The sequence below is a fragment of the Schistocerca serialis genome, chromosome 1 (assembly GCF_023864345.2).
Source record: "Schistocerca serialis cubense isolate TAMUIC-IGC-003099 chromosome 1, iqSchSeri2.2, whole genome shotgun sequence".
In the NCBI taxonomy this organism is placed as follows: domain Eukaryota; kingdom Metazoa; phylum Arthropoda; class Insecta; order Orthoptera; family Acrididae; genus Schistocerca; species Schistocerca serialis.
The window spans coordinates 1,182,048,080-1,182,073,598 of NC_064638.1; the positions used below are offsets into that span (position 1 = coordinate 1,182,048,080).

Here is a 25,519-nt window from a genome sequence, read left to right on the forward strand (position 1 = left end):
TGGTTCCCTACGTCACTGAACCACGATCGTTAGGAAAGGCTTTGGGCGACACATTTATAGGTACGGAAGGGCCCATTTCTTGGCCCCCCAGGATCTCCAGAGATAATCCCATTAGATTTGTTTCTTTGGGGCTTTGTGAAGGACACCAGTGTGGGAACTGCAGGAACTGCGAGCTCGCATGACGGCAGCACGTTAACGATATGCTAGGCCAGACATGGGAGGAACTGCAAAATGGTTAGATATCCTGCGTGCTATGGATGTAGCACACACTGAAGTCTGATAAACGCCGACTAAACCCTTAAGTATGTGTGTACATTACGCCGCAAACCGCACCATTCTATCTACCCCCATTTCTGACATACACGTGATCAAAGTTATAAAGATCATTTTGGAAAACCATGTATGGTAAAGATCATACTCTTCTCTCTGGGGCTTGAGATATTAGTTTATACTTCACGGAAGCCTTCAAAAGTGTTTGACACCTCTCGTATCATTGCCCAAAGTAGACTACAAGTCTCTGTCCCAATTGCAGGTTGGCCTCTCGTCAACGGATGAACTGTATTTTGCGAAAGTGAGGTGTGGATATGCGTAGACGCAACGCACGCTTTGGTGGGCCACTCTCAAGGACTCTTGACCGTGCTCGATTTGCAGGCGTGTTAATGACATTGCAACTTCCCTCACCGGCTGAAAGGAGCTACGCTGCACTGGGGTGGTTTTTTCAATCACATCCTCCTACTAATTCTTCTACTGACGCAGTATAATTGCATGTAGAGGGAAGGCATATTTTACTACAGAATGAATTACGCACACGTCGTTGACTTCGCCATCTGCCATCCCTTTGCAGTTAACTCCTTCGCAGTTTGGTACCCAACAGAATAATGCCTCTTTGTCTAGTTTATGTTGGCGGCGATGGAAGTATTGGGTAATATGGACTGCGTTCTTGCTTGGTACTTTACTTACTGATGCTTGTAATTTCATTTATAAAGAAATATTATTTTTACCATGGTGGATACTCTAGTCAACATAATTTGCTATTATACTTTTAAAGAACCCGAACAACAACGCCAACACTTCCGTTAAATTTTCTGTATGATTTCCCTTACAATTATGCAAAGTTATATCAGAAGAAGAGCCAAATAAATTTAATTGCATAAATACTGCATCACAACAGTGTTCGAAAAGTCCAACGCATATTAGCGTACACACGTGGCCTTGTCTTCACTAGTATTTCAAAACTAGGAAACACCACAACAGCTGTCTGCCAAGAGAACGTAAACCATGCGCAGGTACACCATTTCCTGTTAATTAATGAAAGACAGCACAGAAGTGGTGAATTCGCAGAGAAAGAACCATATGGATGGGAAACGGCGAAATCTCACGACAAAGGACTGCCGAGATGAGAAGATGAAATTGCTTATTGTTGGCGAGGAATGAGCTGTGTTAATTGCATGTGACACAGCCCAGCACACTGTCTTCACTCGTCAGAGGTGATCATATACAACATAAAGACGTGAGGGAATATTAGAAGCGCTTCTCGGCCTTTTAAGTGACTTCCACGCGGGGACTTCAGTTGTGAGACAATACCACATATGCGTCTGCTTATTTTGAGAAGGAAAAACAAACTTATGGCGTACTCAGCGTTTATGATGGGCCTTTCCCTATCCAGGAGGACTGTACGTACTGATCACTGTCGTGTAACTCGGGAATGTCTACGTCCTGGGATATTCGATAGAGGTTTCTATCACATCATCACACGCCTTCACATTGCATTACCTCCCACCTGCACACAGAAAATTGGTGAGAATGCTAAAAATTGAACACATACTATTCACTAACGTAGAGCACCAGCTCAGTTTATCGAGTGAAGCCGCCAAGATGGCATTTTGTGGTCTTCTCCAAAATAAAATCTTCTACCAAGTTTGTCAAGTGCTTTCAATGAGGTATTCACATCGGATACAGAATAAGCTGGAGTGAAATCATATATTTAGATACGTAGTCCCAGAACATGCATACAACACGTAACAAAAATTAATATCTTCATATAAGACGCTTGAAATTGTCAGTATCAGACATACAGGGGTTAGGAAAAAAATGTCTCATTTCTGATGGTTATTTTGCTACTTACAGGAAGCGAGTGTGGGACAGAAAATCAACTAAAGACTCTCATTAGAGGAAAGACGACTGGAAGTGATTGGATTTCTATTCGATTCTACATACAGTGTGTGAAAGAACTCGCTCTTCTTCTAACAGGAAACAGTCAAAGGTCGCTAAAAGAACGAAGCATTCCAGGCAATTGGAAAAATTCACAGGTCTTTCGACTTTTCAAGAATGGTCGCCGAACACACAACTGTAGCCTTATAACGTTGAAGTTATTACATCACCGGCCGTATGAGGCGTTTAATCCGCAGCGTGTGGACCTAACATTCAGTTTATTGTGAAAATCAACTGTAATGGTTATATCAATATTCTCGGGGACGAACTGTTACCCTTTCTTCTATGTCTTCACGATGAGTGTGCTGTGGACACTACCGCCTTGACACTACCATCTTCCGAAACAACCACAGCCGTGTTTACAGGGCTGCACGCATAGATTCCTGGTCAGACGAACACTCAGATACCCCTTTGCACTACCACTGGGTCTCTAAATCACACGGCCTCTTAATCAAACGATATTAGTCCCTTAGAGAGTGTCTGGGAGTGTTTGAAACAGCTGGAGGCACTTGGTGGGATCCTATCAACTTGTTAGCTCTACGGGATTTAACCATCAACGAGTTGCTACAGCTGGATACGGTTTACCTGCCTCTCTTCTTTCACGCCGATTATAAATCAATAATTTAATAATATTGTCAAAGAAGAAACAGCTTATGAATTTCTGCAGAGACAATTCAATTTTTTACAAGCATTAAAAATGCACCGAATTTTCTGAAAAAGCATCTTAGAATTTCGGCTGGAGATAATCCAAGAAAATGGTTCGGAAAAAGCTGGTACAGAGGAAAGGATATGTAAAACGGAAAAGCCATATGCCGTAACTAAAAACATTTAGAACAAAAAAATGCCGGCATAAAAATGAAAAAATAAGGCATTACAACACAGTAGTGAAACCAGAATGTCCATATGCAAACGAATTACACTATTACACTACAATTCAAATGTGATGATGCCGGCCGGTGTTAGGCGAGCAGTGGTAGTTTCATCTGGTGACTTCAGTTTTATATTGTATGCAAAGAACGACCATGACAGCAGTTTTTTATTATTTTTTGTTGATTGTGACAATGATTTTATCAGATGGTCTGCCTCATATCCCATGATGTCCATATGGTTTTATAAATGTTAATCCACGTTTCAGATCTGATGATGGCACCTTCAGAGTGCAGAAACCGGTGATCTAATAAACGATTGAAGCGATCGTGGCTTTTCAATTATTTTAAAAACAGAGTGATCGCCCCACGACACACCATGTGTTCACTGCACGATTCAGATGAACTATAAATGCTGGAAAGGCGAATCACTAGAAGAATACCGGGCCCACTGCAATCTGTGGAACGCTGTAAACTGCGTAGTAAAGATATAAATCATCGAAACGTTGAAAATATATCAGTAGTAAAGCGGATCAGTAGTAAAGCGGAAAAGAAGACTGTTATTTTTTGGACATTTATGTTGAATGCGAGGCAGTAGATTAACCAAAAAGATGTTCAGATATTTGTGGGACGTGAAGTACCAAGAAGTTAGATCCATGAAGTACAAAAGGATTTCGAAAAAAATATATAAAAGCTGAAGAAACAACTGCCAGAGACTTAGCGACAAAAAGTATTGAATACAGAAGGATTTCATGGTAGAAAAGTGAAAAAAGCTGATATAAAGTGGTCAGAAGACGGGAAGAAAAATACAGAGAACAAACGAAAGTGTAGTGGAACTATACAGGGTGAAAAGTATTTAAACCGACAAACTCTGGGAGGTTGTAGGGGACATCAAAACAAATAATTTTCCCTAATGTCATTTTTTCCTATGAGGGTTATTTAAAGCGGTGGAGATCGTATTACGCTCTTTAGTTGTTAGAGACCGTATTACGATCTTCAGTTGTAGGCAACTGCTATCCACCAGTGTAGTAGTGCATTATCTCTGTTTACTAATGAAGCGATACACGTGGAGTGAGTACGCTGATATGTTTGGTGCGTAATACGTAGTGCACCACAACGGACGAGCTGCACAGCACGCTTATCAACAACAATATCCTAATCGCCGTATCCCGCATCATACGACCTTTGCTGCTGTGTACCAACGTCTGCGTGAGACCGGGTCATTTAGCAAATTACCTGGACAGGGACGCCGTCGCATGGTAAGAACGCTGCAATTTGAGGAAGCTGTCTTGCAGCATGTGGAGCGGGATCCTTCAATCAGCACTCGTGCAATTGCACGTAACATGGGGACGAATCAGTCGAATGTAAGAACAGTCCTTCGAGAGCAATTGTTTCGTCCATTTCACTTACAGCGTGTCCACAACCTGGAACCAATTGATTATCCACACAGAGCACAGATTTCGCAGTCGTACCTGGAACAGTGTGAAATGCATCCTACATTTCCATCCTCTGTGTTGTTTACCAATGAAGCAACGTTCGGGCGTGATGGAGTCTTCAACATGCACAATTCTCATGTTTGGAGTGAGGTTAACTCACATGCCACAGTTACTAGCTCTCATCAAGTGCGGTTCTTCGTTAATGTGTGGGTTGGTGTTGTTGGGACTGTTTAATTGGGCCGTATCTGCTACCTAGGCCATTAAATGGCAGGCACTATTACAATTTTCTCGCCAGGGCATTGCTAAAATTGCTGGAAGACGTCCCGCTCCCTTCAAGACAACGCATGTGGTTCCAACATGACGGGACGCCGGCACATTTCAGTCGTCGTGTGCGTCGACTCCAGGACCGACGGTTCCCAGAAACGTGGATTGGCAGAGGTGGTCCTGTACCATGGTCTGCTCGATCACCAGATATGTCTCCTCTGGACTTTTTTGTGAGGGGAGAGATGCGCAACCTTGTTTACGCAACCCCTGTTGCATCAGAAGAGGATCTGGTTGCCCGGATAGTAGCAGCAGCAGGAACAATTCAGGATACTCCTGGGGTTTTTGCTCGTGTAAGACAGAACATGATCCGACGGTGTAACCTTTGTTTACGTGTCAACGGAGGCATTTTTGAAAATCTACTGTAATTGAAATTGGGTTGTGTTAAGGCAGGGCTTCCCAACCTTTTCAGCTGGTGGACCCCTTCTTCAGTCGAAAATCCATGGCGGACCCCTAGTCAGTAAAGAGCACAGTAACTTTAAATTACAGAGCGAAACCAATGTTCCCAATAACCCCCCCCCCCCCCCCGAATTATCAATAGTCTTTGGTTTAGAGATGAATGAAAACAACTTGAAGGTCAAAAATCGACTTATGAAATAGGTAGTGCACTGACAAAGCAAGTTTAACATTTAATGATGCCTGGGACCGCATACGTGCCAGCGAGCACTGTGATTGGTTGACAAAGCTCGCTCCGCGCATGCGTCAGAGGTTTCAGCGCATCTACCGACGTGAGCCGGCGCACAAACGACCCCCGTATTGTTGCGAAACAGTCGATCAGAGAAGCCTTATTCTTCGGCAATAAACTGTGTATGCGTTCTCACTTAGGAGCCGCAAAGGCTGCTTGGGAATACGACCTGAAGTACGAAAAAAGAATAGTGATGAAATTGATTTTCACATTTTTATTCAATAATTTTACTCATCATTTTACACGATTTGGTGAAGGGCGACCGCGGACGGCCTAGAAAGAGCCAGCGGACCCCTAAGGGGTCCGCGGACCACACATTGGGAAGCCCTGTGTTAAGGTGTCTCTTGGTCATAAAAAAATGGAAAAGTGTTTGTTGGTTTACTTAATTTGCCGCCAGAGAAATCTTTCTCTACCGGTTTAAATATTCCTCATAGGGAAAAATGACATTAGGGAAAAATATTTGCTTTGATGTCCCCTACAACCTCACAGAGTTTGTCGGTTTAAATACTTTTCACCCTGTAAATGAGGAATTGAAACTGAGTCCTCGTCCTTAGTTGACCCATTCGAGAAGAAAAAAAAAATTCAATGCAAGAGGCAGTGTTGCACGGTGTAAGTATAATGTCTTGTGGAGGTGACTGAATGTTTGTTCTGGGTGCTTAGTATCTAGCCACTGCGACTTGTATTCGAAACAACATTTAAGAGTTTGTTACCCTTCTCCAGGATTTCAGCAATGGTTGGGACTGTTGTTTGGAAGTAACGGTACACGACCCAAGTTGCCAGTGTTATTGATTTTACTGCAGCGACTTCAAGAGTACTTGGCGTCAAAAGTTGCCCCATGGCGTAGTATTTGGGAGGTCACCTCACGTCCCCAATCCCTGTGTTACCGTAAGTGAAAGTGACTTGGCGTTAACGGCAGCTGGGAAGGCTGGTGAGCAGACTGGCCGCTGCGGCGACCGCGCGAGTACTTACGGCGATGGCCGGGAAGCCGGAGGGCTGTGGGCTAGCGGCCTGCACGTATCCGTCGCTGGAGCTGTACATGTCGATGGGTCCCGGGCTGTTGGCGGGCGGGAAGGGCGCGGGCCGCGAGCCCTGGTGCGCATGCGCCGCGTGCGGCGACGCCGGAGGGCCGAAGCCCTGCGCTGCAGCTGCCGCCGCGGCCTGGTAGTTGTTCATCACTGCGGACACAGGAGGCGGGCCTTAAGGCTCAGCACTGACTTACACACACACACACACACACACACACACACACACACACACACACACACAGAGCAAGGCCGAGTAGCCACTACGCCACGTCGAGAACTCTAAATAAAATACACTACGGGCCATTACAATTGCTACACCACGAAGATGACGTGCTACAGACGCGAATTTAACCGACAGGAAGAAGATGTTGTGATATGCAAATGATTAGCTTTTCAGGGTTTTCACACAAGGTTGGCGCCGGTGGCGACACCTACAACGTGATGACATCAGTAACGTTTCCAACCGATTTCTCACACACAAACAGAAGTTGACCGGCGTTGCCTGGTGAAACGTTGTTGTGATGGCTCGTGTAAGAAGGAGAAATGCTTGCCATCACGTTTCCGACTTTGATAAAGGTCGGATTGTAGACTATCGCGATTGCGGTTTATCGTATCGCGACATTGCTGCTCGCGTTGGTCGAGATCCAATGACTGTTAGCAGAATATGGAATCGGTGGGTTCAGGAGGGCAATACGGAACGCCGTGCTGGATCCCAACGGCCTCGAATCATTAGCAATCGAGATGACAGGCATCTCATCCGCATAGCTGTATCGTGCAGCCACGTCTCGATCCCTGAGTCAACAGATGGGGACGTTTGCAATACAACAACCATCTGCACGAACAGTTCGACGACGTTTGCAGCAGCACGGACTATCAGCTCGGAGACCATGGCTGCGGTTACCCTTGACGCTGCATCACAGACAGGAGCGCCTACGATGGTGTACTCAACGACGAACCTGGGTGCACGAATGGCAAACGTCGCTTTTTTTTTCGGATGAATCCAGGTTCTGTTTACAGCATCGTGTTGGTCGCATCCGTGTTTGGCAACATCGCTGTGAACGCACATTGAAAGCGTGTATTCGCTATCGCCATACTGGCGTATCACCCGGCGTGATGGTATGGGGTGCCATTGCTTACACGTCTCGGTCACCTCTTGTTCGCATTGACGGCACTTTGAACAGTGGACGTTACATTTCAGATATGTTACGACCCGTGTCTCTACCCTTCATTCGGTCCCTGCGAAGCTCTACATTTCAGCAGGTTAATGCACGTTAATGCATGTTGCAGGTTCTGTACGGGCCTTTCTGGATACAGAAAATGTTCGACTGCTGCCCTGGCCAGCACATTCTCCAGATCTCTCACTAACTGAAGACGTCTGGTCAATGGTGGTCGAGCAACTGGCTCGTCACAATACGCCAGTCACTACTCTTGATGAACTGTGGTATCGTGTTGAAGCTGCATGGGCAGCTGTACCTCTACACGCCATCCAAGCTCTGCGTACTGATTTCTCAGGATCTATGCACCCAAACTGCGTGAAAATGTAATCACATATCAGTTCTAGTATGATATATTTGTCCAATGAATACCCGTTTGTCATCTGCATTTCTTCTTGGTGTAGCAATTTTAATGGCCAGTAGTGTAGATTAGTGCAGCGTTATTCGTATGTCCCTCCAGGGTCTGTATGTCTTGGTAATATGTAGCGGATGATTTGTCTACGTCTTTTGACACCCCTACCCCCTATGGTATGGTCTGCAACTAAGCCATGGCGCGTATTATCAGTCAAATCTTGTACAGATGCTCTGTCCACTGGTATATGACATTTTTCTGCATGTTTCTTATTTCTCACGCAGTCGTCTTCTGAAACACCGGAGGTACTTGTGAATAACAATGCATTACTCTCAGGACAGATACAGCCAGCTTGGCATACACAAGACTAGCCTCTATGCTACGTCAAGAACACTAAAAACAGGGCGAACCTGAACTCCACTGACAAACTTCCGGTGGTGGTTACATGAACGAAAACAGGAAAAAAATGTCCAGTAAACGGATTCTAAAATGCATGCCTTAACAGATATGAGCACTTGATCTCCTTCGCTACAGTGAAACACATCTCTTCTACTGAACCAGTGCTCCTAGCTCTTAAGGAACTCCTTTAAGAGCACTAGTTTACTAGTTATTTTTTCTTCAAATCAAATGGCTCTAAGCACTATGGGACTTAACACCGGGTTCATCAGTCTCCTAAGGAAATCACACACATCCATGCCCGAGGCAGGATTCGAACCTGCGACCGTAGCAGCAGTGCGGTTCCGGACTGAAGCACCTAGATCCGCTCGGCCACAACGGTCGGCGGTATTTTTTCTTGTTTAGGTCCATGCTTCCTCCTCCCAAACTGTGGAAAGCATAGAGCTCGCCATAGAAGAGATTTGTTTCGCAGTATCGTAACTGTTACGTTATGCATTTTAGAGCCCATATTTTCTAGACAGTTTTTTCTTGTCTTGTTGGATACTGCCACCTCTGAAAGTTTTTCGGTGGAGTTCTGGTTCACCCTAAATCGTAAAGCGATGTATCACAGCCTGGATACGCAGAAACAGCTTTGAACACCAAGGGCTAACCGCCGTATTTCATATGGCGAAAGGAGAGCCCGTACAGCGAATAGATTTCAGCTGTGAAGCGGAAAACGTAGCCTCCATAACGGAAAATAGGCAACTGAAAACAATAGGCGTTTACAGAGCTGTGGTAACATCGCGGCGTTGCCATGAATACGTACACAAAGTAACGTTACATGTTTGGTAGTGGTAGGCGTGTAGCCAGCCGCATAAAGTCCGCTTTAGCTGCCAGGGCTGTTTTGTCATATGGATAACAGGCTACGCTGAGAGCAATAAATACTGGAAAATAATGCGTCCCGGAGCGCCATAATCGCTGGAAATGCCTTCAGGAGTCAAATCGCCCAAATCTAGATACTTGTTCTATATTTATACCTGACTGGACACCTTGCTTTTTTTTTTTTTTTTTATTCCGATTTTGGCCGTCTAGGGACCGCGTTAAACAACTATTTTTCAATGTACATTTCTCCTATTGCGCTCCTCCTCTTTTCTCTTCTGCCAATATGTCTTCATCCTCTCTCTGTGCTGCTCCCTTCGGTCTTCTGTCCACACTGTTCCTCCAGTTCTTCTCTTCTTCACTTCAAATCCTTCAAAATGTTGAATTTTGTCTCTCATTAAGTCTCTGTTGGTTATATCATCTTCTCCTATACCCATCTCCTCTAAGTCTGCTTTGACTCCTTTGAACCAGGTAATTTGGGTTCTGGGGTTCTTGTCAAAAAACATGAATATTTCCTTTGTCAGCCTTTCATCATTCATTCTTTTCAAATGGGCGTAAAAGCTTACTCTTCTCTTCCTCATAGTATCTCCCACTTTCTCAATTTTGTCATACACTTCTCTATTACTTCTAAGCTTCCAAGTCCCATTCTCAAACCTCGGCCCAAGTACTCTTCTAATGATTTTTCGCTCCTTTTTTGCTATAGCTTCCATTTCCTTGTTAGTGTTCATTGCTAAACATTCAGATGCATACAGACACTCTGGCTTAATCACAGTGTTGTAGTGCCTTATTTTTGCGTTAATTGATACTGACTTCTTGTTGTACACATTCTTTGTTAGTTGGAATGCCATTTCCATTTTTCTTGTTCTTGTTTTATTTCCTTCTTTATCTGAGGGCTGGATGATTTCCCCAAAATATTTGAAATTAGAAACCTTCTTTATCTGGCCATACTTTGTAATCATATTGTTCGGTGCCTCTTTTACATTGGTTAGGTACTCTGTCTTTTCAAAGGAGATTGTCAGTCCTGCTTTTTCTGCTGTTTCATTCAGAATATTGATCTGTTTGACTGCTTCTTCCAAACTTCCTGCCAGAATCGCTAAGTCATCAGCAAAAGCGAGGCAATCTACTTCTAATCCATCCTTTATTCTTCCTAATATGATTTTTTGTATTCCTTCTTCAGTCGTTTTCTTCCTCAACTCTCTAATAACTTTTTCTAACACACAGTTGAATAGGGTAGGTGACAACCCATCTCCTTGTCTTAATCCTGTTCTGATTTTGAATGGTCTGGATACTTCACCACGGAACTTTACTTTTGCATAGGTATCCGTAAGTGTTTCTTTGACGATTGCGACTGTTTTCTTGTCTGCTCCAAACTCACTAAGGATGTTAACCAAGGTTGTTCTGTCAACGGAGTCGTACGCCTTCTTGAAGTCAACAAACGTGATAAAGATGTCTTTTCCTCTTAATCGTCTATATTTAATAATTAACTTCAAGTTTAAAATTTGCTCCACACAAGTTCTTCCCTTCCTAAAGCCTGCTTGGTATTCACCAATTTCTTGATCAAGTTGCTATTTTAAACAGTGAATTTTTATTTTTCACAATACTCAACTAAATGCAGGGGCCAAAAAGTCTTTGTAGAATGAGATTTTCACTCCGCAGCGGAGTGTGCGCTGATATGAAACTACCTGGTAGATTAAAACTGTGTGCCGGACCGAAACTCCAACTCGGGACCTTTGCCTTTCGCGGGCAAGCGCTCTACCAACTGAGCTACCCAAGCACGACTCACGGCCCGTCCTCACAGCTCTGCTTCTGCCAGTATCTCGTCTCCTACCTTGCAAACTTTATAGAAGCTCTCCTGCGAACCTTGCAGAACTAGCACTTCTGAAAGAAAGGACACTGCAGAGACATGGCGTAGCCACAGCCTGGGGATGCTTCCAGAATGAGAAAATTCTGGAAACATCTACTTCACTTATTAAGGCAACACATTTTTTTCTGAAACAGGTGGTTTTATCTGGGATTCCAAGGCACCATATTATTCCCCACTCTTTTGGCTACAAAACCCTATCTTTTAACATAATCTCCATTCAAAAAAATGGTTCAAATGGCTCTGAGCAGTATGGGACTTAACATCTGAGGTCATCAGTCCCCTAGAACTTAGAACTAGTTAAACCTAACTAACCTAAGGACATCACACACATCCATGTAGCGCCTAGAGCCGCTCGTCCGCTCCGGCCGGCATCTCTATTCAATGCGACGGCCTTACGCGACCTTACTGGAAGGGCCTGTATGCCCGCATAGTACCACTGTGGTGGCCGACGTCACAGCCAAAGTCTTGTTGCACGAATAATCTCCATCATCCCCGTACTGCTTCCCACGGAGTGCTTTCTTCATTGGACCAAAAAGATGAAAGTATGAAGGGGCCAGACCCAGGCTGTCAGGTGGCTGAGGAACAGTCCAATGAAATTTAGCGAACTCCTCTAGGTTGTGTGAGGCCTTGCGTTGTCATGGAAAGGAGAAGTTCGTTTGTATTTTTGTGCCAATAAACATGCTGAAGTCGTTTCTTCAGTTTCTTGGGCGTAGCACAATACACTTCATCATTGCACCACTGAAGCTGACATCAAACAGAATTACCCCTTCAAGTCCCAGAAGAGCATCGCCTTGACTTCACCGGCTCAGAGTGCGGGTTTGGACTTATACTTTGGAGGAGAAGCGGTGCGGCGCCAAATCCCTCAATTGCCGTTTCGTTTCCGGTTCGAAGTGATGAACCCATGTTTCATCGCCCGTGCCGATGTTCGACAAAAAATTGTAACGCTCAAGCAATTCCGCACAGATGGTCCATCGTTGCTCTTTATGATCTTCTGTTAGGGGGCGAGGAACCCACCGGGCAAACATCTTTGAGTACTCCAATAGCTGGAAGAGTGTGTCAGCACTAGCAACAGGGATGTCCAGTTGATCGGCGAGGTGTTCGGTTGTGATCTGTCCATCACCTCGAATTAGTGTGTCCGCCTCTTCCAATATTGCAGGAGTTACAGCTGTGTGCTGCTGGCCGGGACGCAGAAGATCGTAAACGGTTGCGCGACCTTTTTTGCGATGATGACAGGCGCCTCGCCCAACGACTCACCGTGCTTTTGTTCACTGCCAGGTCTCCGTAGACATTCTGCAAGCACCCATGAATATCTGCGGTGCTCTGGATTTCGGCCAAAAGAAACTCAATGGGAGCCTTCTGCTTGGAACGCACCTCCGTTACAGATGCCATTTCGAAGGCTACGTATAGTACTTCCACCTATCGGAATTTCGTGAACTACAGGGGCTGAAGCGGGAATATTCCACGATGTCCCAAAAAAAATCCGCATTTTTTTCAACTGAAATTGGTTAAGGAGAAAAAAGGTATTGCATCACATATTGAACGCCCCTCATACATGTATATCTAATTACATAGATTACTAAGATGGACTACTTTTTAAACTAGTTGTTCAAATGATAACTATAATAAATATCTATAATTTTGAGGCTGCTTCTTAAACTACCTCTAGTTTACTTCACTGAGGTCCCCCCCCCCCCCCCAAGGCGCTGTAGTTTTGTTGTCTACTAGCATACCTTCCAGTTATTCCTGCCCGTACAATTATAATACAGCATGGGGTTGTCCTTAAAATTTGGGCTACAGCCTGGCTATGGAGCGCATTCTGAAGAGTTAGCCCAGACTTACCTGACAGAGCCTGAGTGAGCAGCGGTGTGTTGTTGTTGGGTGTCAGCTGGCCGTTTGTCAGGTCCACTGAAAGCACACAAGAGCAGACGTGAGCCCCAGAGCAGCGGGAGCGCGAGGCGACAGGTGCCAGCGGTGCTGTGGAGGGCGGCAGGGGGCGCGCAAACAAACACACACACACACACACACGCACTCTCAGGTTGCCGGCAAACCACCAGCTATTCTTTTCACCGCCAAAGCGCTCTCTTGCCTTTCGCTTCTCTTTCACTGTTGGGCGAGGGGGCTGTCCACTTGGGTAACTGATGACTCAACTTTTGCTCTGGTTCAAATGGCTCTGAGCACTATGGGACTCAACAACTGTGGTCATAAGTCCCCTAGAACTTAGAACTACTTAAACCTAACTAACCTAAGGACATCACACACATCCATGCCCGAGGCAGGATTCGAACCTGCGACCGTAGCAGTCGCGCAACTTTTGCTCTCACAAGAAGAAAGCTTAAAGAGTATGATGCATACATTTGCCTTACACTGCGTGTAACGAGAACACTTTCCCACAAACGGTCCAAGGTCCAAAATTGCAAGGTTTTTGGGCAATAATTACCACGTAAAGGTGCAAGAGTTTTACTGCAAGGTTACTCAAAGCAAACTTATTTTGACGAATCAGAAGAATGAAACAACAATGGATTCAAAACTGCCACACGATGTGATTTCATTCCCTGTCCTAAGCCTGCCCCACGGCTTATGGGCACCCACGTCGCCCGTCAACCCGCCCGCAGGCTGGCACTAATAGTGTAATCTACCCGCCGTGTCAATCATATAAGTGATTTGCCTTGACAGGCAATGAATCCACCACCTTCAGGGGTGCACAACTATGTTCGATCTCCTCCGGGAACCTAAAAGTAGCGAGAATGGAGGGCATGGACAGAGGCTGTGCATAGGCTGTCCCAGATGGGAATGTGGGTCGGCCAACAGGCGTGCCAAGGTAGACAGCGCAATTTCCATAAACACTGTGTGCTGCTGGCGCAGCTCAGTAAGCAGGAGATCCCAGTAGCAAATCCCCCAGTCTGCCACACATTTTCACTCGTCGCCACTGATTCCGCTTAAAGTTGCGATGCAGCTGACATCAATAGTGCCTTCCCTTTCCTTTCTCCCCCTCCACCTTCAGTTTACATAATAAAAGTAGCATAGCCAACAAGAGAGTTGCTGCACACGTGTTCTGTGTGTGTGCGGACCAGCCCTGTCAGTTGCTGCTCGCCCACAACAATACGGTTGCACGCTGCCTGACTGCATCAGCTATTTGAACGCGAGAACAGCATACACTACGTCACGTGTACTTAGAAAATTATCAGCAGAGAACACATTTTATGAGAGTAAGCTATAGAGCAGTATCTTCATCCCTTTAAGCATCGCCGTTTATGGAAAAATCTTGTTTCAGCATCTCGAAGCTTATACGAAACATCGAAGTTTCGCAAGTTATGTGCAGGGCCTACCGTGAATGTACAACAAATATGTCTAAATGAGTGGCTTTGCGTATTTACAAATAACAGGTACAAGAATGGTGTATTAGTTTCCATGGTGGTGTTCCTGCTGATGAAGCTGAAGTGGCCTCCACCTGCATTCACATATTCCTTCGTCCGTACATTCACATGTACTTCCACCTCTCCCCCTCCGTACATTCACATGTACTTCCACCTCTCCCCCTACAAATTCTAGTAAAGATTTATCAGACAAGAAATCACTCACAACACAATGCAACAGACTGAAAATGTAGCAAAATTGTTAGAAGAAGTGAATCTGTTTGTGCAAGCATTAAACTCAAAACTAAAATGTGGCTTACACCAAAAGTACCCAGACGAGTTCACGGAGATTTATGTGAAGAAGTTGGGCCACATGTGAATGCAGATTGACGTGATTTTAGAGGAATGTTTATATGAGAGGTTTGGATAAAAATATTGTTGCATGCATTTCATTGTTACTTCGCCACTCGAATACTTACATTCCTAAAAGTTCAAGACACGGCAAAAAAGGCCACGTATTCGTCCTTCGTAGAGCAGGAAGAGGAGTTGTTCGACATATATCCTATAAACATCTTTCTCACCGAATGGAAAGTAGGCCTATAAAGCATATTCCTAAACCCTGAATAAGAGAGACGGGATATTCACCTTGCATTTGAAGAATTATTGCCTGCCAGATTACCAATAAACTTATTCTACGTTTAACCCAAAAATAATTAGTTAATTCTCTTGGCTATATCCTTTGCTGCTTGGAACCGAAAGATGACGTGAAATGACCCTTTAAACTAATTACAAGACAGATCTTTAACTGGACACAAATTTTCGATAAGAAATGGTATTTCTTTTCTATGCATCAGGTTTTATGCCAAAGACACCCTTAGTATGCGTAGTATGCGTTTTGAGAACAAGCTGCCATCATCAGTGGTTTCAATTTTACTTGAAGTTAACACGCTTATAACATCAGAATGAATTTCGCACTACTCACAGGTTTACATACCGTGAATGTACAACAATTATGTCTAAATGAGTGGCTTTCCGTATTTACAAATAACAGGTACAAGAATGGTGTATTAGTTTCCATGCTGGTATTCCTAATGTGCAGTATGACTGGTGCAGGCGTAACTTCTAAGTCACCTGCGGAAGGGAATTTAGTTCTGAAATTTGTTAGAAATAAAACAGACTGGTTGAACGTTGAATGAGGCGTCCTTAGAAAGTAGAAGGGGTTAAAACATAACAAAAAGCAATAATTTATCTATGGGTTGTCCAAATAAATTTATAGGTCCTAAGCGTTTCATAAAGAACGCAAGATATCAAAGTGAGAACAATTTAAGGGAGAGGCAATATATGTTATTGCGGGTTTTTATTTTCGCGTACATGGAGCAAAATTAATATCCAAATAGCACAAAACCATTGTGTCAGGATCCTAGCTCTTAAAATGTATTTTTTCCATAAATATTTACATCATAGGAGTAAATTAAATTAGTTGCAAATGTTATGTACTATAATTTGCAGTCCTTTATTGAGATAAAAAGATCTCTTGTGATTATATCTCATCACATGCATTTTGCATCTTTAGTTAATTGTGTGGTTGTTCGTTTTGTCTCTCAGCCTATCCATTAGACTCACAAGAACTAACATATCCGAAGATGATACTTCTTCACTAGGGATAAATGTTGTCTTAGTTAATATAAATGAAAGCAGCACATTCGAGCGGTTACTAATACACTGTAGCTCTTATGAAACAGCAGCTGAAAACAGGTGAATAACAAGCAAAGGTTCATTTGTAATATCTTAGAAGAAAACACTTTTCCATTGGTGTTATGAGCTTATCTAAGTAGCATGTCGTCATACATTGAGAGATAATAGCGGACCGCTTCACGTGCCTCATGGCGAGCCTAACTAGGTGCACACTGGTATTAATCATTCCTGAATGTGTTTCTGGTTGACTCTGCTGAATGCAAGCCAGTGTTGTCAACGACCATGACAGCGAAAGAGGAGAGGGTGAAATCTGGTTGTAGTGTATTCGTTACTCCACGTGATTCAACACCATGGCAAAATGTTTTCTTTGAATAGACTTGGTATCAGTAACCGTGTCACACGATCTTTCCCCATGGTCTATCGTGCAGAGCTTTGTGACCTAAATGAAAACGTCAGAATGAAGTGTGGTAACAAGGAACCACAACCAACTAATTTTCCTCCCTTTACTGGCCAGCACAGTCCAGACTGGTTACATCTGGGTCGACCACTTTCACCCTACCAAGTGGTGATAACCTCAGCTAAAGAAATCAGTTATACAGTAGTTACATACCCATTACATATTATCAGTTTACTCATTATCACAGGCAGTCCTAAACTCAGAAAGTGGCATTTGGGTAAGATGCAGGAATCCTGTATTGCTTTTCCCGGAAAGTGGTTCGTGGAAGTGGCTTGCTGTTATTGGATTCTGATCTGTAACCTTGTACAGTGCAGTATTATGTTTGTATCGTTAGGCTGAGAGGGGGGTGAAACTGGTGCTTGTACACAATCTACTCCTCTGGAAGACCAATAAGGGAACCGCCCAGCTTACATTCCCATAGCTCATAAACTCACTCCATGAGAGACTGTGGAGAGCTTTGGAATTTAATCCAGTACACGGATGCAATACCTGGTCTCCAGTAGCTGTACACTATTACCTCTTCTTCCCTTGTCAGTCAAATACAATCCATAAAAATTTCTGCCACCACCAGGATTCGAATCGGCAACTTCTGAGCTAAGCACCACTGCACAGGAGCACGTTATTGATCTTGGGTAAGGGGTAAGTGTTACATGCTATCACATGCCTGAAACCTTAATCTGGTACCCTGCGCCATTCATTAAATGTTTCAGAAGTTGGCTTTCTACGTAAAAAGAAAAGTTATTGCGGTTCTACATGTGGACTGTCGATATGTGTAGTCTTCACTCGGACATGGTGCTTGAGAGAGGGGTGAATAAATTTTGCTCAGCTTGCAGAAGACAATAAATGCTGCAGTGGTTTTCAGATAAGAAGGCGGCTGCATACTGCATTATGTATAGACAGAAACAGGGAATACTTAGCAGTATGATAAGCATGCTCTCTTTATCAGACGCCTCATGGCCAAGTCGCTGCCTAACCTGATAATTGACAATGGTGTGGTACGTGCCAAGCTGGGCCACTGGTCACATTTCCGACCCTCCCAGTACAAAATATACACCCGGAAAACTATCGTATGATTCATGCTACCAACAAATAACACTACAGCTAAGGACAGGGTGATGAAAAAGTCAGTATAAATTTGAAAACTTAATAAACCAAGTAATAATGTAGATAGAGAGGTAAAAATTGACACACATGCTTGGAATGACATGGGGTTTTATTAGAACAAAAGAAAACAAAGTTCACAAAATGTCCGACAGATGGCGCTGGACAGCAAAAATGCTACCGTGACGCGTGAGAGGTACGCCGATATGCTACAGAATCGCATCATCCCCAGCTTGGCTGATAAAAACCTGCTGGAACGTACGATGTTTATGCAGGATGGCGCTCCACCCCGTTTGCTAGAGGCGTGAAAGATCTCTTGCGCGCGTCGTTTGGTCGTGATCGTATGCTCAGCCGCCACTTTCGTCATGCTTGGCCTCCCAGGTCCCCAGATCTCAGTCCGTGCGATTATTGGCTTTGGGGTTACCTGAAGTCGCAAGTGTATCGTGATCGACCGACATCTCTAGGGATAGTGCAAGACAACATCCGACGCCAATGCCTCACCATAACTTCGGACATGCTTTACAGAGCTGTTCACAACATTATTCCTCGACTACAGCTATTGTTCAGGAATGATGGTGGACATATTGAGCATTTCCTGTAAAGAACATCATCTTTGCTTTGTCTTATTTTGTTATGCTAATTATTGCTATTCTCATCCGATAAAGCGCCATCTGTAGGACATTTTTTGAACGTTTGTGTTTGTTTGGTTCTAATAAAACCCCATGTCATTCCAAGCATGTGAGTCAATTTGTACCTCTCTATCTACATTATTCCGTGATTAATTCAGTTTTCAAATTTATACCGACTTTTTGATCACCCGGTATATTCAGCGTACTTAAACAATACGAAAACCAACGCTAAATTTGTTCTACGGACAGATGTTGTGTAATGATGCTACAGTTTGGATCGTCATGTGCCACACTGCCCCTGCTACTTCCCTTTGTCTTAAATCGCCTAATGTTTCGGACACATGTTCAAAACCTATTTACACACACTGCTCCCTTCCCTGTGCCCACTTTTGCACATGTGGAACTTTTAGAGTGTACAGGCAAAATAAGCTTCTTTAGCTCACGACTACACCCAGTGCTGCTTTGTGACATAGCTAGCTACCACGTCCCCTTAGACTTGTGGTAGGACCACGTGCCTGTCAATTCCCAATCACCCAGTGCTCTCCTGTGGGGAGGTGAGCCAGCACAGTGAAGCTGAGCCGCTCGAAAAGTAGGTGGGAGGGCAAGAATGCCGCTATTGTGGCTTCGCCGTGTAAATAAAGGGCAATGGTGTGCAGATAAGAAGGCGACTGCATAATGCGTTTTGCATAGACAGAAACAGGGAATACTTAGCAGTATGACAAGCATGCTCTCTTTATCTCACGCCTCATGGCCAAGTCGCTGTCTAACCTGATAACTGACAATGGTGTAGTAGGCGCCAAGCTGGGCCACTGCTTACGTTTCTGATCCTCCCAGTACAAAACATACACCCGGGAAACTATCGCCGATTTATGCTACCCACAAATAACACTACAGCTATGTATATTAAGCGTACTTAAACCATACGAAAACCAACGCTAAATTTGTTCTACGGACAGATGTTGTGGCCGGCCGGGGTGGCCGAGCGGTTCTAGGCGCTACAGTCTGGAACCGCGCGACCGCTACTGTCGCAGGTTCGAATCCTGCCTCGGGCATGGATGTGTGTGCTGTCATTAGGTTAGTTAGGTTTAAGTAGTTCTGAGTTTTAGGGGACTGATGACATCAGAAGTTAAGTCCCATAGTGCTCAGAGCCATTTGAACCATTTGAACAGATGTTGTGTAATGATGCTACAAATGGAAATTTGAACCATTTGAACAGATGTTGTGTAATGATGCTACAAATGGAAATGGTTCAAATGGCTCTGAGCACTATGGGACTTAACTTCTGAGGTCATCAGTCCACTAGAACTTAGAACTACTTAAACCTAACTAACCTAAGGACATCACACACATCCATGCCCGAGGCAGGATTCGAACCTGCGACCGTAGCGGTCGCGCCGTTCCAGACTGTAGCGCCTAGAACCGCCCGGCCACTCCGCCTGGCAATGATGCTACAGTTTGGATCGTCATGTCGCACACTGTCCCTGCTATTGCCCTTTGTCTGACCACTGCAAATCGCCTAAAGTTTCGGACACATGCTCGAAACCTATTCACACTCACTGCTACCTTCCCTGTGCCCAATTTTAGAGTGTACAGGCAAAATAAGCTTCTTTAGCTCACGACTACACCCAGTGCTACTTTGTGACATAGCTAGCTACCACGTCCTCTTAGACTTGTGGTAGGACCACGTTCCTGTCAATTCCCAGTCATGTCCATTATAATTATCCGGGCTGTTATGCCGTGGTCGGTTGATGAATTCCGTGTCAATTCCCAACGTTTCGTCTCCGACTGCGGGAGACATCTTCAAGGGGGCCCGTAGCTCCATGGAAGATCCAACACACCCACTGGCTCGCTACTCACTGTCAGTAGCGAGCCAGTGGGTGTGTTGGATCTTCCATGGAGCTACGGACCCCCTTGAAGATGTCTCCCGCAGTCGGAGACGAAACGTTGGGAATTGACACGGAATTCATCAACCGACCACGGCATAACAGCCCGGATAATTATAATGGGCATGATATTTCCGGCCGTGAAAGTCTACATTTTAGTAATTCCCAGTCACCCAGTGCTCTCCTGTGGGAAGGTGAGCCAGCAAAGTGAAGCTGAGCCGCTCGAAAAGTACGTGGGAGGGCAAGAAAGCGGCTATTGTGGCTTCGCCATGTAAATAAATGGCTCTACATTCTACCAGCAAAGCGTAGTAGCAGAGATTTAGGTGCTGCAAGGGTGCTAAGAATAAAAGTTAATTGTACGTATGGATATATGGGTTACATATTACCTGTATATCAGCGAGACGTACTTAGACTTACTTCGAGACTGGCGCACTGAGCTGCAAGGAGAAATCTAGCGACGCTGTTTCCAGACTGTAAGTGACAGAGGTCTGTCCTCGGAAACGACGATGGCAACCTGTTCGGCGAGGATGTGAGACAACGAGAATCCTAAGGGAGTCGGCATCGGACAAACTACAAAGCGACAACCACGAGTAGGGCTCGGAGGTAGAAGAGAGTGATGAAGACAGACGCAGAGAGCGCGAGGAGAGACCGGGAGGCGTGCCACGTACCTGCGAGGCAGCGCGCGCGCAGGCGGTCTGGGCCGGGAGCGGGCACTCGTACTGGGACTGTCGGGGCCCCACTACTGTGCTTACGTGTGGCGGCGCGGTGCTGCACGCCGGCCGGCAGCTCGCGGCCGTGCGGCGCCTGCTGCGGCTGGTGCTGCGGCACCTGCTGGTGGTGCTGGTGGTGGTGGTGCTGCTGCTGGTGGTGGTGCTGCTGCGCCGCGGCCGCCGCCGCCGCCGCCGAGTAGTCGTAGAAGGCCGGCGCCGCGGCGGGCTGCGCGGGGGCGGCGGCGGGGGTGGGGGCGGCGGCGCGCTCGCCCGCGGCCGCGCTTTGGGGGGGAGGGAAGTATCCGTAGCCCGCGAAGCCTAGAACCCAGCGCAGGACACGTTGGTGGCTGCGAGCTCGGAATGTCGCCCGCCACCACCGCCCCGTGCTCGCCGGGCCCGTTCCGGCACGTGTGTGAGTGCGCGCGCCCCTATCTACGCGGCTACTTGACTGCCAGAAGCAAAGCCACAGTGGTGATTCTAAGGGTCGGCTAACGCGTTCTCTCCTGGAGCAACTTCATTGCACAGGCAGTTACGCTGGTCACCATTATACCTGCCGAGTCTCCTGAACTGTTAACCTCCACAAATTCCACCAGTGTTCACAAGGTTTCCGAAAAGTAAACAAACAAATTTTGTTATCTCTCGAGCCCATCCGATGGGTGTGTGAGTGCGCACACCTCTACTACTGAACTGTGAGAAGAAAACCTGCTTTGATGATTCCACAGGTCAGCTAACACGCTCTGCCGGCTTTGAGTGGCCGAGAGGATCTAGGCGCTACAGTCCGGAACCACGCGACCGCTACGGTCGCAGGTTCGAATCTTGCCTCGGGCATGGATGTGTGTGATGTCCTTAGGTTAGTTAAGTTTAAGTAGTTCTAAGTTCTAGGGGACTGATACCTCAGAAGTTAAGTCCCATAGTGCTCAGAGCCATTTGAACCATTTTTAACATGCTCTCTCGTGGAAGAACGTCATTGCACGGGGGTTATGCTGGTAACTGCTATACTGACTCAGTCTTCAAAGCTGTCAATATCCACAAATTTTAGAACTCTGAAGGTACAGAAAACATTTTCGAGTATGAAATAAACAAATTTTGTTGGTTCTAAATCTGTTGCATGCCTTTTGATTTGATGCTACTTCAGGCGCTCGAGAGCCGCTATTGCTGCTGATTTATCCTAGCACTGTCTCCTTTGCTGCACAGTGCTTAGTGAACCTTATTATCTGAATTTTCCCCTCCGCAAGAAAACTTTAGACGGACATCAGGAATTAAATTGGCCAGTTATGATAGCCACAATACCACAGGGACTGTCCCTCGATAAATGATGTCTCTGGATTGTCTATCCTCATAAATTATTGATCTACTGATAGGCTTAATCGACATTTTCTGATGGAACTAAATACTGTCCTTAACAAACAAAAAAATGGTTCAAATGGCTCTGAGCACTATGCGACTTAACTTCTGAGGTCATCAGTCGCCTACAACTTAGAACTAATTAAACCTAACTAATCTAATGACATCACACACATACATGCCCGAGGCAGGATTCGAACCTGCGACCGTAGCGGTCGCTGTCCTTAACACCACTTAGTGTAGTGAAAGCCTGTAGTGTTCTGCTACGACACTTGTCATTGTTATCAACCTTTTTTTTCCAAAAACAGGCGTGTGATATGTTAAATACGGAGACCAGGACTGACAGTATAGTATAATTTGTGCTCCATCGCTAGATGTTTACACGCCAGCGCCAGTCAAATCTGTGTTTGCTAGGAGCCTTGTTCTTGATATTTATGACCCTGCTTCCCCGGCCGGCCGGAGTGGCCATGCGGTTCTAGGCGTTACAGTCTAGAACCGAGCGACCGCTACGGTCGCAGGTTCGAATCCTGCCTCGGGCATGGATGTGTGTGATGTCCTTAGGTTAGTTAGGTTTAATTAGTTCTAAGTTCTAGGCTACTGATGACCTCAGAAGTTAAGTCGCATAGTGCTCAGAGCCAGCCTGCTTCCCCCTTACCACTCTTTCAGCAAAACAGTTTCGTCACAATAATTTACAAGTGTCCTGTCATTCTTGTTTTATTTACAAGGTTTTACAAGTGCCACCAAAGAAACTGTACACTTCAGTTTAAACAAAAACGTGGTTGTTTCACTGTCTTGGCATAAAAAACGTTACCAGTATTGACCATATGGAAAAATACGCCTTCTGCTTATAATTAAAGGTCGAAAACCTTGTTTCTGTGAGTTTAACGGTGGTCGAAATAGTTGAGGTTAACAGCTTAGTCGATCAACCTGTATTATAGCACTACTCCACCTTAATTTCTAGTGAGGAGCCTCTATGAAGTTGGGAAAGTAGGAATGAGGTAGTGGACTTTGAGCCACGCCACTCTGTCACTTGGTCTAGACGTTTGCCGTTGTGCAGCGTCTAGGTGATAGACCTGGTCCGACAGATACTTTTCGTCTGTCAAGGCGTTTCATTATCACCATGTTCATCCAAACACCTCATCAGCATACTAAGCAAGATGCCGTTACAAAAAGGTGCATTCATATCAGTGTGGTGTATCAATCGACTCTAACAGTCCTGAATCACTTCCCACACAAATGTCTCTCGAATGGTAGGAAGAGATGGGAATCACTGGGTTCCGAACAGGGACTTTATGGAGGACAATCCAGTACCTTCCACCAGGAATACCGCGACAATTCACATGCAATTATTCAACGTATCATCAGTTGGAGGCTGAGTAAGTTGTGTGCAATAAAAGCATGGCGACTATTTTGAAATGTGGTCAGTAGCCGTGCTGTACCATACAATATCAGTTTAGCTGCTTGCGAAATGACGTTTGTTCCCGAGAGAATTTATTGGTTGACTTTTTGAATCACCACCGTATTTTTCCACCAGACCAGAATATCAGCCTCTTGGTGGGGTAAATTGAGGGAGACATTGGTAGAACGAAGCTCCAACTTGGCCATGAAACGGACTCAGACAACCCAGCGTGTCCGACGGACACAAATTATTCATAGTTTCGAGTCCGCCAGGAGGATTCTACTCGAATAATGTTTCCCTGCTTTGATACAAAATTGATAAAGAAGACATAACATCAGGAGGAATTGGAATACACAGTTACTTGTCCTTTAATTTTGTATCTTAAACTATTCCTCCTATTTATTATAGAACAGGCAGTAAACCAAATTTTTAAAATCGAACCGACTGGAAACATTTCTGTTGATATCAGATTCTCACATCGGTGTGAACCAGTTTGAAAACGTTACTGTACCATCACTCACAAAAATACGAAAAGAAGACAATAACAAAAGAATTATTTGGGATTTAAAAATTAGCAAGCAAACGGAAAATTTCGTGCTATCGTTTCAGGCGAAGAAACAGAAAAACAACAGCATGCGGATGATCACTATGACATGTCTGGGTATGTCTGTATTTCTGTCAAGGTAATAATGGCGGTACAACAATGATGGAGGCTCACAAATCAGCAGATGAGTACCATGGAAACGATATTAGAAGAGGCGTTCGTTTGAAAATTTAAGTTGCTGTTCCAACGCAGTCTCCCGACAGTGCTTTAAGCGTGGCAGTAATTGGATGTTAATAATCCATCGTCCCAAAGTAAAAAGTATGGAAAGAGCAAACGATAAACAGCGGGATGAATCTATAGAAATATGTTTATTTCTACATAACAAGTTTCAAACAAGGAACTCAAGATACGCGAAACGATCCATGTTCATCAGATTGTAATAAAATCCTAGAATGATAGTTCTAGAGACACCATAACCTGCACAAGATAAAAGCAGTGTTGGATTTGTTTCTTCCACGTGTTACATTATTTCCCTACGGTGCAACACAACTACCTTAGCTTTCAAAATTCCTCCTGGTAACACACTAAGCATACAAACAGAAAGAGCAATAAAATCGGATCCGTCCGGTTCGTAGAATTCTGGCGAAGAAAAGACTTACAGAAAAAGTAAGAAGAAAAGATACTACTATTACGAAAAAATAGATGTAAAAAAGTAGAAGAAGGAAAGTAAAGGTTGCAGGCGAATTGTCAGTGAAGATTAGGATAGTAATGTATTTAAAAACGACAGAAAAATTTATCATTCCAACTAAAAGCACTCACCGTTATAGAAGAACGTTGCTTTCATTGGGCAGATTCTGTATAGAGAACATGCTGTGAAACAGAACGGCAAAAGAGAAAATGACACTTTTATGGTGCACAGAAACTAGCCGTGAAGAAAAAGCAAACGCCATAGTGGAACATTCTCGGAAAACACCTCCCCATACGGACCCTCCAAAGACAGTAAGCAGCAGCTCTGGATTTACCCAAGCCTACAAGTTGACTATTTAATAGTACGACGACTGTAGCTGATTCTGCCATCAGCGTATTCACTCAAATCATTATGCCTCGGAACGCAATCCTCATTGGACGTCCCGCAAGAACCGTGCCTTTTGCGTTGGAATCAAGCATCTGCAGTTC

The 25,519-nt window shown here is 44.8% G+C and overlaps 1 protein-coding gene across 1 annotated transcript in view; it reads right to left on the bottom strand.

Annotated features, from left to right (window-relative positions):
• LOC126456492 (RNA-binding protein Musashi homolog Rbp6) overlaps positions 1-25,519 on the bottom strand; it is a 1,339,111-nt gene that overhangs the window by 23,128 nt on the left and 1,290,464 nt on the right. The window contains exons 11-12 of the mRNA XM_050092245.1: positions 13,068-13,133; positions 6,489-6,694 (exon numbers count right to left, since the gene is read on the bottom strand). Coding sequence (XP_049948202.1) covers positions 6,489-6,694; positions 13,068-13,133 — 272 coding nt within the window. The remainder of the gene's footprint in view (positions 1-6,488; positions 6,695-13,067; positions 13,134-25,519) is intronic.